This window comes from Dendrobates tinctorius, unplaced genomic scaffold (assembly GCF_039654945.1).
Source record: "Dendrobates tinctorius isolate UK_male_01 unplaced genomic scaffold, ASM3965494v1 ptg000046l, whole genome shotgun sequence".
In the NCBI taxonomy this organism is placed as follows: Eukaryota; Metazoa; Chordata; class Amphibia; order Anura; family Dendrobatidae; genus Dendrobates; species Dendrobates tinctorius.
The window spans coordinates 84,441,154-84,454,435 of NW_027361714.1; the positions used below are offsets into that span (position 1 = coordinate 84,441,154).

At 42.5% G+C, this 13,282-nt stretch overlaps 1 protein-coding gene across 7 annotated transcripts in view; it reads left to right on the plus strand.

Moving 5' to 3' along the window:
• Positions 1–13,282, plus strand: part of ATG5 (autophagy related 5) — a 233,192-nt gene that overhangs the window by 16,975 nt on the left and 202,935 nt on the right. For all 7 annotated transcript variants that reach the window (XM_073576088.1, XM_073576090.1, XM_073576089.1 and 4 more), the window contains exon 4: positions 10,737–10,815. In XM_073576088.1, coding sequence (XP_073432189.1) covers positions 10,737–10,815 — 79 coding nt within the window. The remainder of the gene's footprint in view (positions 1–10,736; positions 10,816–13,282) is intronic.

Here is a 13,282-nt window from a genome sequence, read left to right on the forward strand (position 1 = left end):
GGGCAGTGGTCTGCTCTCTAGGAGCCCTGCCGATCATAAGAACAAAGGTGCAAGGTAGTTTCACCTTTTTCTTCTGGCTAGTTGGCCATGAGTTTTCCAAAAAACTTCACTACAGTTCTTCTTGAGTGAATAGGGCTGTGCAACACACTGTACAGCCAGGTATGTTTTCACTTCTTTCTACCCTAGGCACTCTTTGTGCTCATACCCTTAGCAGTGATTCTGATAATGAAATCCAATCATGTTGCAGGGGCGAAGAGTACTATGAGACTTACCTGCCACCATTAGAGATTAATAGTGGCATTTAAGTAGTTAAACAGCAGTGATCGGAGCTATCTCTGAAGCACCAATCTCTGCAGTTCGAGGCAGGTGCCGGCTGTATAACACCTGAGCCCTCCTAATAGACAACTGCAGTACATGTAAGACGCATGTCTGGAAGGGGTTAAAGGCAAGACACCAATATTCATAGACTCTCCCTTTGTTAGTACAGACATCCAAACATATCAGTTAAGGGCATGTCACATTAAGCGATATCGCTAGCAATATCGCTATAACTTGTGATGTTATAGCGATATTGCTAGCTACATCGCTGTGTCTGATACTTGCCTACAACCCGCTCCCCCGCTGGTTATCGCTGAGCGCGCGAGAACGTTCAGGACCGCTTCTCGTCGTCAGCTTCCTGCGGCGCTTCCTGTGGAGAGACGAGCGACGCGTGGAGCCGGGCGGGAGGACACAGGATCGCCTAGTGTGACAGGTAAGTAGCGACCCCCGTCCCCAGCGATGTCGCTGGTGAGATCTGCCTGTGTGGCAGCTCACTAGCGACCACTTACCGATGTACCAGCGATCCTGACCGCGTGATATCGCTGGTCGGGATCGCTGGTACATCGCTAAGTGTGACAGTACCTTTATATGTAGCCACCTATATAGGCCCATTATACATCATATTCAGTAGGAACAGACCAAAGTCAGAAACACATAGGGGTCTAGTATATGGATTGTGAATGTTCTGAACAAATCAACCTTTGTATGGGGCCCAAAAGCAGTCCCAAGGAGCCCATATTGTCTTGAAGAGCTCTATTTTAGCAGTTGAGGCTGTCATATATTACATTCTACGGACATCTGAGATCCTTTGAAGTAAATAAAAAACCAGAATCTTTCCCCGTTTTTCTTCCTATGCTGTTTTTGTGTCGTTCCAAATAATAAAGAAAAAAGGAGGCAGCACTCCAATGAATGTAAAATATCAGAATAAAAGCTGACTTTCATTCTATTAAATGTGATTTGATGTCAAAATATGTGGTCTGTAGAGAGAAAAATAGCAGAGCTCAAGCTTTAATAACTTTTTTTGTCTTAATTTTCTGTACTACTGTATCAGGTGTATCCTGGTGTCTTCCACAGTGAGACCCTGTATAGCAGCAAGTTTCCACCCTGACACTGAACAGTGATCATTAATTTTCGTGTAAATTCCTCCTACGTGATGCCTATTCTCTTCCCACACTTTCCTCCTATGAGACTGGTGTTCTGATCAACCTACATCACCGGTATTGTAGGGAGTACAGTGGTAGGTCAGAACCACACTGGCACTGCCTTTCCTATGCTCTGGAGGGAAGATTCAGACTTACCACTACACCCTATTCAACACAGTGGCCATCTATCTGTGATGGAGGACCATAATACCGATCTAGGCGCCGTAGGAGACAAATGGAAGGCACTGAGTACGCTGGCTATTCACAACAAACATATCGTCACTTTTCAGTGCCAGGGTGAAGGGTCATTTTAATACCTACTGAAGCCACATGAGTCAGACACACAGAACAGCAGCCATCTGTGACTGTTGTAGATTAGAGTAAGGCCTTGTTAACAAGTTTGTCTTTTAAACATATGTCACACTGATGCAAAATAACATGTGAAAAGAGCCATAGATTGTAATAGTCCATCTGCTATCCTTTTAAAAGACTGAGAAAGAGGGGCTTGCAAAACAAACTACAAAAGAAGGGAGGAGACCACTGACTGTAGAAGCTGCTCATATGCCATTGTAGTTTTCATAGTTGTGTTTTTCTTTTTAAAAGGGAAGGTTTTAGAACATTTTGGGGTTAAAATGTTTCTAGAATATAGATGCATGGGAGAAATCTTGGAGGTGGTGGGTTGATGAGAAGAGGAAAACGGGGTAGGAGGTCTTGTGACAGCCGTGGATCGGGAAGTTGGGACGGAAATATATGGGACAGACATGTTGGCCATTGTGGACAGTGACACTAATTTTTAAGGGGTTTTGCCTCTAAATACACATAGTAGGTAATGTATTATTGCCCCTCCAATGCAGGGATGGAGATAGGTGATAAACATTTTATTGGAAAAAGCTCTTCAATTGTCATGATTGAATAATGGGAATCAAAGCAATAATATGAAGCTATATGCAGCATATATTAAAGGGTAAGCACAATACCCAAGCCCATTATCTTTCAAAGGAGCGGGCTACACTCTCAATGCACAAATATATCACAAAGGTTATGTCACTGTCAGGTGACCCAATAACCAAGAGTGTCACTCATTTCATAAAATACATGTTTTATTAAACATTAATTGACAAACAACCATAAAACCATTGCCTCAAACCAACACTTATAGGAAGGAGAAACAGCAAAAGGATACAAATTCAATTATATAATCAAAATTTAAAGAAAATGACTACAGTATCCTGAATAATATAATATGCCCAACAATATACTTAGTATTTATTGATTAGATACATTTTTAATAAAACTATAGAAAATTGCATGCAAAAAACCTGCATAGGTGTGAATAAAATTTACTGCCTTAATTTGAATAGAATCTAACACATAATTCACACCATTGAATAACTATTCATTAATCAGCTGTTCCTGCTGCTACACCACCATAGCATGGCTGTAGAAAATTGCATGCGAAAAGCCTGCATAGATGTGAATAAAATTTACTGCCTTAATGTGAATAGAATCTAACACACAATTCACACCATTGAATAACTATTATTTAATCAGCTGTTGCTGCTGCTACACTGCCATAGCCTTACACATGGCTGCAGAAAATTGCATGCAAAAACCTGCATAGATGTGAATAAAATTTACTGCCTTAATTTGAATAGAATCTAACACACAATTCACACCATTGAATAACTATTCATTAATCAGCTGTTGCTGCTGCTACACCGCCATAGCCTTAATAATAATAATAATAATAATAATAATCTTTATTTATATAGCGCCAACATATTCCGCAGCGCTTTACAGTTGAACAGTTTCAAACACAACAGTCATAAGTAACAACGTTAACAATACAATAATTAAAGCGAAATAAGACGACCCTGCTCGTGGAGCTTACAATCTACAATGAGGTGGGGGGGATACAAAGCACAGGTTTGTATTTACAATGATGTATTTACAATGACGGTCCAGCCATCTTCAGGGGGTGGGGGTTAGATGGAGATAGTGAATGGGCTACACACACACAAACATGACTTTGATTACTGAATGTGATAGGCCGCTCTGAACAAATGTGTTTTGAGCGAGCGCCTAAAACTATGCAAATTGTGGATGGTCCTAATATTTTGGGGTAGAGCATTCCAGAGGATTGGCGCAGCACGGGAGAAGTCTTGGAGTCGGGAGTGGGAGGTACGGATTAGGGCAGAGGTTAGTCGAAAGTCATTTGCAGAGCGCAGCGGTCGGTTAGGCCGATAGACAGAAATGAGGGAGGAGATGTAAGGGGGTGCCGCACTGTGGAGAGCTTTGTGGGTGAGAACAAGTACTTTGAATTGTACCCTGTAATGAATTGGCAGCCAGTGTAACGACTGGCGAAGAGCGGACGCGTCTGAGAAACGATTAGCCAGATGGACAACCCTGGCTGCTGCATTAAGGATAGACTGGAGAGGGGAGAGTCGAGTGAGAGGGAGGCCAATTAATAGAGCATTACAGTAGTCTAGGCGGGAGTGGATCAGGGCGACAGTGAGAGTTTTTGTTTCCATGGTGAGAAAAGGGCGGATTCTAGAGATGTTCTTTAGGTGTAAGCGGCATGAGCGGGCAAGATATTGTATATGGGAGGTGAAGGAGAGATCGGAGTCGAACATAACACCCAGACAGCGCACCTGCTGTCGGGGTGTTATTATGGTGCCACCCACAGAGAGGGAAATGTCAGATTTAGGGAGGTTAGTAGATGGTGGGAGCAGAAGAAGTTCAGTTTTGGAGAGGTTGAGTTTCAGATAGAATGTAGGGGGCGGAAACCGGACTGTGAAGGGTCTAGGAGGGAGTGAGTGGAGAGGTAACGGGTAAGGCGTGAGTATATCAGGCGCTCCAAGAGTTTAGAGATGAAGGGGAGATTGGAGACTGGTCTGTAGTTGTTTGTGCAGGATGGGTCAAGGGTGGGTTTCTTTAGTAATGGAGTAATGATAGTGTTTGAAGGAGGAGGGGAAAATGCCAGAGGAGAGGGAGAGATTAAAGATTGTAGTTAGGTGAGTTGTGACGACTGGGGAGAGAGACTGGAGGAGATGTGAGGGAATGGGGTCGGTTGTGCATGTAGTTGGACGAGAAGAGGAGAGGAGCCTGGAGACTTCTTCTTCTGTGATGGGAGCAAATGTGGAGAGTGAGCCAGGGGAAATGCAGGGAGGGATGGGAGTCACTGAACTTGGTGATTGGGAGCGGATTTCCTGACGGATATTGTCTATTTTCTCTATAAAGTGGGAGGCCAGGTCATCAGCGCAAATGTCTGTGATAGGGGCTTGTGCTTTTGGCCTGAGGAGGGAGTGAAAGGTGTCAAAAAGTTTCTTGGGGTTGTTGGATAGTGAGGAGATCAGGGTGGTGAAGTAGGTCTGTTTGGCGAGGTGAAGGGCAGAGTTATATGTCCTTAACATAAATTTGAAGTGTATGAAGTCTTCTGGTGTGTGTTTTTTCCTCCATAAGCGTTCAGCGCACCTAGAGCATCGCTGGAGAAATCGGGTTTGCGATGTGAGCCAGGGCTGTTTCACTCTGTGTTTGGAGGTTCTGAGGGTGAGGGGAGCTACTTGGTCAAGGGTGCTTCTAAGAGTGTCATTGAAGTGATGTACAGCCAGATCAGGACAGGACAAAGAAGAGATTGGGGACAATGATGAGTGTAGGGAGTCTGAAAGTGTATGAGGGTTAATGGCTTGTAGATTTCTGACTGAATGGTAGGTAGGAGGGTGCTGGGGTGAGCGAGGATTTGTGAGTGTAAAGGAGAGAATGTTGTGGTCAGAGAGGGGAAGCGGTGAGTTATCTAGGTAGGAGATTGAGCGGAGCCGGGCGAAAACCAGGTCCAGGGTGTTACCGTCTTTGTGTGTTTCAGAGGTTGAGAGCTGAGAGAAGCCTAGAGAAGTGGTTAGTGATAGAAGCTGGGATGCAGATGTGGAAGTGGGGCTGTTAATGGGGATGTTGAAGTCTCCCAGGATAAGGGTTGGTAGTTCTGAGGACATGAAGTGCGGCAGCCAGGCAGAGAAATGGTCCAGGAAGTGGGTGGGTGAGCCTGGGGGCCGGTATATGACCGCTACTCTGAGGGAGAGGGGACGAAAGAGCCTGATGGTGTGGACTTCAAAAGAAGGGAATGAGAGTGATGGAACTGAGGGGATGACCTGGAAAGTGCATTGTGGGGACAGGAGTATGCCGACTCCACCACCAGGTCTATTTGTCGGTCTCGGGGAATGGGAGAATTGTAAGCCACCATGGGAAATGGCAGCAGGAGAGACAGTACAGCCTTACAGTAGAGCCTTACACATGGCTGCAGAAAATTGCATGCAAAAACCTGCATAGATGTGAATAAAATTTACTGCCTTAATTTGAATAGAATCTAACACACAATTCACACCATTGAATAACTATTCATTAATCAGCTGTTGCTGCTGCTGCTACACCGCCATAGCCTTACACATGGCTGCAGAAAATTGCATGCAAAAACCTGCATAGATGTGAACAAAATTTACTGCCTTAAAATGAATAGAATCTAACACATAATTCACACCATTAATCAGCTGTTGCTGCTGCTACACCACCATAGCTTTACACATATAATATGCCCCACAATATACTTAGTATCTTTAATTAGATACAACAGGGCTAAATGGCTGTAGAAAATTGCATGCAAAAACCTGCATAGATGTGAATGAAATATACTGCCTTGATTTGAATAGAATCTAACAAACAATTCACACCATTAAATAACTATTCATTAATCAGCTATTGCTGCTGCTACACCACCATAGCCTTACACATATGTGGATTCTCATCACCCACAATATGCAATATATGCAGCCATTGCTGCTACAGCGCTATCACAGCCTCTCATGTATGCAGGTTAAAATGACCCAAAGCATGAAAATAAATGTGATGAATGAATGGCCAAATACATATTACGTAAGCATTGTGCACAGTGGAGTTAGGCATAGAGTAGGATGCTTCTTCCCCGCACCCCAACGCGCGTTTCGACCGTGCTTCTTCCTGGGGATTCTATTTAAATCAAGGCAGTATATTTCATTCACATCTATGCAGGTTTTTGCATGCAATTTTCTACAGCCATTTAGCCCTGTTGTATCTAATTAAAGATACTAAGTATATTGTGGGGCATATTATATGTGTAAAGCTATGGTGGTGTAGCAGCAGCAACTGCTGATTAATGGTGTGAATTATGTGTTAGATTCTATTCAAATTAAGGCAGTAAATTTTATTCACATCTATGCAGGTTTTTGCATGCAATTTTCTATAGTTTTATTAAAAATGTATCTAATCAATAAATACTAAGTATATTGTTGGGCATATTATATTATTCAGGATACTGTAGTCATTATCTTTAAATTTTGACTCATTATATAATTGAATTTGTATCCTTTTGCTGTTTCTCCTTCCTATAAGTGTTGGTTTGAGGCAATGGTTTTATGGTTGTTTGTCAATTAATGTTTAATAAAACATGTATTTTATGAAATGAGTGACACTCTTGGTTATTGGGTCACCTGACAGTGACATAACCTTTGTGATATATATATATTAAAGGGTGACAGCAGATCTCCCTGGCTATTTTCCCTTCGGCAGAGAAGAATTATTATAAAATGTGGTGGGAATCGAAACTAGCAAATTACTATTAAGGCCTCTTTCACACTTCAGTTTTTTGCATCAGTCAAAATCCGCCAAAAGGATGGATGCAGGATCCGTTTTAGAACTGATGACAACAGATGCCACCCATCCGTTTTTATGACGGATCTGCAAAATGAAGAATTTTAAAGGAATCGCAGTCCTGGAAAAGGGAAGAGAGAGAGAGAGGCTCCGTTTTGAAATCTTTGAGGATGGTGACGGACAGCAACTTTTGGCGGATCCTCAAAAAAAACGGATGCAACGGACGGCAATCCGTCACAATCCGCCATTAATGGAAGTCAATGGGGAAAAAAAACGGATCCTCAAAAGAAAATTGAGGATCCGTTTTTTTTCAAAACCTGGCGGATTGTGACTGATTGCAAAAAACTGAAGTGTGAAAGAGGCCTAAGACAGTCAAAAGTAATGCAGGTTTTACGTAGGCAGTTTGATAAGTGACTGGAGCTTATTTAAATGCTTTTTTTTTTTTTTTTTTTTTTCCACAGCACAAGTCGATACAAACCTTGATGGCGGAGCATTAAAGGAGCACGCCCATCAAAGTTTTTATTCCCTTAATATATTGCAGTCATCATGTTATATATAGCACTATGTACATACAATTGCTCATTTTGCCTTTCATCCATCTAATTCTTCTCTGTAGAAACAGGACGTTTCTTGTCCCTGCAGTAATCATTCCTCTATTCAACTCCTGACCCAGCTGCTCCTTTTACCATCCCCAGTGACACTTGCAGTGATCTTTGCAGTGACCTATGTCTCATAGAGGGAAAATAGACTTCCTGTTTCTACATAGAGCTTAGGATTCAGCAAGTCAGTTTTTAATAACATGATATCAGACCTAATGGAAAAGAGACCAATTGGCTGGGTAGAAAGGCAAAATGAGCAATTATGTAAACAGTGGTATAAAAAATGATGATTGCAGTCCTTAATAATATTGGTCAGTCTTTCTAACATATGCATATTGTCGTAAGCATAGCTCTTTACCCAGGGGGATGTGCCGCTAACTGCAATGATTTTTTGGCTTGCATAAATGATTGTCAGCCACAAATGAGCGTTTGGCTGATTTGTTGGCAACTTGTGGCATCTTTACACAGACCGATCATCAGGCGTGGATAATTTGACGAATAATAATTTGGTCAATTACACTGGTCAACAGCATTTTTGGTGCCAAAGATATTTCATCGAATTTAGGGTATTTTTGGGGTGCTGATTCTGAATATGTCATCAGTTTTGCCAGATTGGCTCAAGTTTTTGAGATTTTTGGTATCTTATTTATAGCACTTGTTGGTAAATGCGACGCATCATCTCATTAATTTCTTTGGATTAGTACTTGAACTGAGCAGTTCTCAATATAGTTTTGTGTTAATTAGTGTTCTAAAAGTTTGTTCATAGCTTGATTTTTGCACTAACTTTATGTTGTTGTCTGTTTTCCAGTGAAAAGCATGAACTCATCAAGAAGAAGTTGTCTTAACGATCCAGACTCATTCTGTTACATTTGTGGTGAATACACACTGCCAAAACATAGAAGAAACATAACAGACTTCGTAAAAAAAGTGTATTTTGCCTATTTTGGGGTTATGCTTGGGGACCAAGACAAGTTTTGGGCACCACACATAGTGTGCAAAGCATGTATCGAATTATTACGAAAATGGAGCAAAGGACAAAGAAAAAGCTTCAAATTTGGTGTTCCAATGGTGTGGAGAGAGCCAAAAAATCATCATGATGACTGTTATTTATGGTAAACACAGGTACAGGCACATCTTCACAATGAGGGACAGGCCTTCTTGCAGATTCCATGTTACTCCCATTTTCGTTTCTTATGCTTATTGAATCCTTGCACTTGCACTGCACAGAAATAACAGTCATCATGATGATTTTTTGGCTCTCTCCACACCATTGGAACACCAAATTTGAAGCTTTTTCTTTGTCCTTTGCTCCATTTTCGTAATAATTCGATACATGCTTTGCACACTATGTGTGGTGCCCAAAACTTGTCTTGGTCCCCAAGCATAACCCCAAAATAGGCAAAATACACTTTTTTTACGAAGTGTGTTATGTTTCTTCTATGTTTTGGCAGTGTATATTCACCACAAATGTAACAGAATGAGTCTGGATCGTTAAGACAACTTCTTCATGATGAGTTCATGCTTTTCACTGGAAAACAGACAACAACATAAAGTTAGTGCAAAAATCAAGCTATGAACAAACTTTTAGAACACTAATTAACACAAAACTATATTGAGAACTGCTCAGTTCAAGTACTAATCCAAAGAAATTAATGAGATGATGCGTCGCATTTACCAACAAGTGCTATAAATAAGATACCAAAAATCTCAAAAACTTGAGCCAATCTGGCAAAACTGATGACATATTCAGAATCAGCACCCCAAAAATACCCCAAATTCATTAAAATATTTTGGACACCAGAAAAAAAATTTTTTTTCGTTGACCTGTGTTATTGGCTCATGTATGAGGTTTCCCAGTTAAAACAAGTTGTCCTGAGGATAGGCGATAGCTTGCTGAACGTTTGGACCCACACCATTTGGTAGATCGAGGAACTTTTATCCCTTTTACAAAGTGTAGGCATGTTCGGTACCCAACTGCTGATGCATTCGTTCTCTATGGGGTGCCATAATATGCCTATATGCCTAGTGCAGTGCTTGGTAGCCCCATAGGGTATGAATAGGACGCAGGTCCAGTACACACAGTGCGGAGAGGTGATAACTTATTTTCACCAGACAATCCCTTTTAAGAACTTAAACCGTAAGCAGTCAATTTGCAGTACTGATTCTAATCTCCACAAGATGGCGCATTTGCCTTTTCATCTTTGAGTCTCACATGATGGTCTAATCTCATGTACAGCACTGTCCGCTGTTTTTTCTTTATTTTTTTTTTATAAAATGACTGATGTATTGTTTTCCAATGTGATCCATACACAGTAAATAGAATCTTTTACATTAGTGTTCTTAATTTGCTTGTGTAATTATTGGCTTATCAAGATTATGCTGTTAACCAGTTACAAAAAAGATTGTAACACTTTATCATGACCTCTTATTAGTCAAATGATACAATGTTTTGGTTGTACATTCCACAAATGTGCCAGAACAGTACACCTAACCATATGTTGAAAAGCTGTACACACCCCAGAAGATCCGACAGACGCCAAGTGTGACCTTGGCATACATTGGGCATAAAATATCTAATGCTTCAAGCACTTCACAACCACACCATGAAGTAAAATGGTACTCTCATTGCTGCAGTGCTTTTGTTCGGGAACTCTTCCTAGAACTGTAGAATGACCACTTACTCTGGGTACTCATATAATAAAGTCTGCAATGTGTAAACTCCGCCTCCAGACTGATCTTCAGCAATGTAAGATGTAATATCAGCGAATAGACTGGGGAAGCAGAACTACTAGCACAGTTTAATCTGTTATGTGGACCTTTTTCCTTCTACACGGTCACCTTCATTTTATATTCCGAGATGCAGTTTCCGTTCATGTAAAGTATTTACAGAATAGAGTTTCTCCTATGTTAAAAGAATATTTATTTGATCCTTTTGGAAATAGATTTTTTTTTTTTTTTTTGTTTGCATTTTTTGGTCTAATTGTGTTTGTTTTTGTTTAAGGCATTACCCAATTGGCTTACTTTTTGATCAGCATGCATCAAACACGTCTCTTCCTTGGAGCATCACTGCCCACTTCAAGGTATGTTGATAATTCTCTTGTTAAAAGGAATGTTTTAATAAAAAGATTCACTGCCATTATAAATCATTATATCATACACCCGTTGTTTCTCTATCAATTTTGTATATTCATACTTTTTAAAGAGGTTGTCCAGGACTATAAAATTTATGACCTGGTTTTAGGATAGGTCACTAATGTCTGACGGCGGTGTGACACCCGTCCCCTCCACCGATTAGCTGTTCTCGTTGGTGGCAGCCAAAACTGCTCAGGTGCGGATTTGCACAGGTCCGGCAACGGAATAGTGCCCATTGCCAGGTGCTGCATTTTTGGCCCTTATTGATTCGAATAGGGGACTGATCTTCACTACCCAGCTGAGGACATTTTACAGTTGACTGAAGTCTGCTGTGCACCTCTGCAACTTTACAGTTCCTGCCAACACCAGAAACAGCTGATTGGTGAGGGTGCAACACTTGGCATCCACGCCAATCTGACATTACCGATTTATCCTAAGGATAGGACATCAATGGTTATGTCCCAGACAACCACTTTAAGGAATTTTCTACTATATTATATTTTGTTTTTCGGTGTATCCCAGTTCATACTGCACCTACACACACAAATGATACACCATTTGAATGGTAAAGTTGCCCCGTCAGCAAGAAAATGGCTAAACAAACCACACATCCACGAGTTGATCACAAAATACAGTTTAAACATTAATTTTCATAAACCTGCAGTAAGGAAAAATGACCTGCAGATGGTACCACAGTACCCCAAAGCACACTACCACAAAACTGCTTACAGACATCACAAAGAAATCCAAACATTTGCCTTGGGGGGCTTTCCAGCTTGCTGAACTGCTTGCCCAGCCTATTTTAGCCAAATTGGAGGATTGCACACTTCACTGCAGGTGAGGCACATATGGAAACACATTTATAAACCTGCACTGCCTATTCAATTGCACACTTGCTCCGTTCATAATCCACCCACACAAACAAGTGATACACCATTTGGAAGGTCAAATTACCTGCAGGTGGCAGCACACTTCCCCCCCCCCCCCCCCCCCAAAGCACACCACCACAATGCTGCTTACAGACATCACAAACAAATCCAAACTTTGCCTTAGGGTCTCTCCAGCTTGCCCAACCTATTTCAGGCACATTGGAGGACTGCACACTTCACTGCAGGTGAATCACATATGCAAACACATTTGTATACATACACTGCTTTTTTGGTGATTACTTCGCCCCACCCACACCAATGGTGAGTCACATATGCAAGCACATTTGTAAACATGCACTGCTTTTTCGCTGATTACTTCGTCCCACACACGCAAATGATACACCATTTGAAAGGTAAACTTGCTCCCTTCAGCAAGAAAAGGGCCAAACAAAACACACATTAACGATTTTCACTAAATACAGTTTAAACATTCATTTTTATAAACCTGCAGAAAGACACAATGACCTGCAAGTGGCACCTCAACCGGAAGACTTTTTTGGCCTCTACTTATCAAACCAATTTTTTGTATTACCAATCTACATACACTACCGTTCAAAAGTTTGGGGTCACCCAGACATATTTGTGTTTTCCATGAAAACTCATACTTTTACCCTTCACCACGACAGCACCCACTGGAGGTATCGGATCCGCCCCATTTGGAACAGGGAACCCTACAGGAAAGATAAAAGGGGCGGTCCGCCTTTCCTCCTCAGTTTTGGTTTCCTGTTCCAAACGGAGCCACGTTCCTTCAGGAAACCATACCTTGGCCATGCATGCCGCCTGTGCGGTCTCCACGCGAACGGCAGGGGCTGCGGTCCGGAGGCAGCGTCGGGGGAGACTCCGTTAGACGGCTCCCCCCTCGTCTGGTGTATGGAGGGTGATGGCCGGGTCCGGGGTGGGCCGCCCGGTCTCACCCAGGAGCGCGTCGGGTGGCACCAAGATGCGCAGACCGCCACTGCTAGGAGCGGTAAGTGCGCCAGTGGCGCGAAGAGAAGAAGGGAAAAAAAAAAAAAAAGAAACCCGGCGGTGGCATGGAGAGCGCGGGCCGCATACAGAAGCGGGGGCGCGGTAGCAGGCCGGCGCAGAGGCTCCTGACCCCCGGAAGTAATGATTGACCTTCCGGGGCAGGGTGGCTGAGAGTGCGACGGCGCATGCGCAGTGATCCCGGGGAGGAGGAGCGACTTACGGGGGCAGAGAGAAAAAAAAAAAAAAGACGAGCAATCTATTTAAACAGCGCCGCAGCTGTGAGGTGGTGAGCCATGTCGTCCCCAACGGAAGCGCACGCTCCAGCATGAGACTCTGCGGGGAGCAACTCTACCAGGGACCGCAACGCTAGGACAGACACCGTCCGCAGGAGCGAGACAGGAGAGTCAAGACCTAGGACGGGATCTCAGCCATCCAATCCGGTAATATAATGCTTCACTGGGTGAGTGTGCAAAGTATATACTCTACCTATTAAGCTGACCTCTTCCTACCCCCCCCCCCC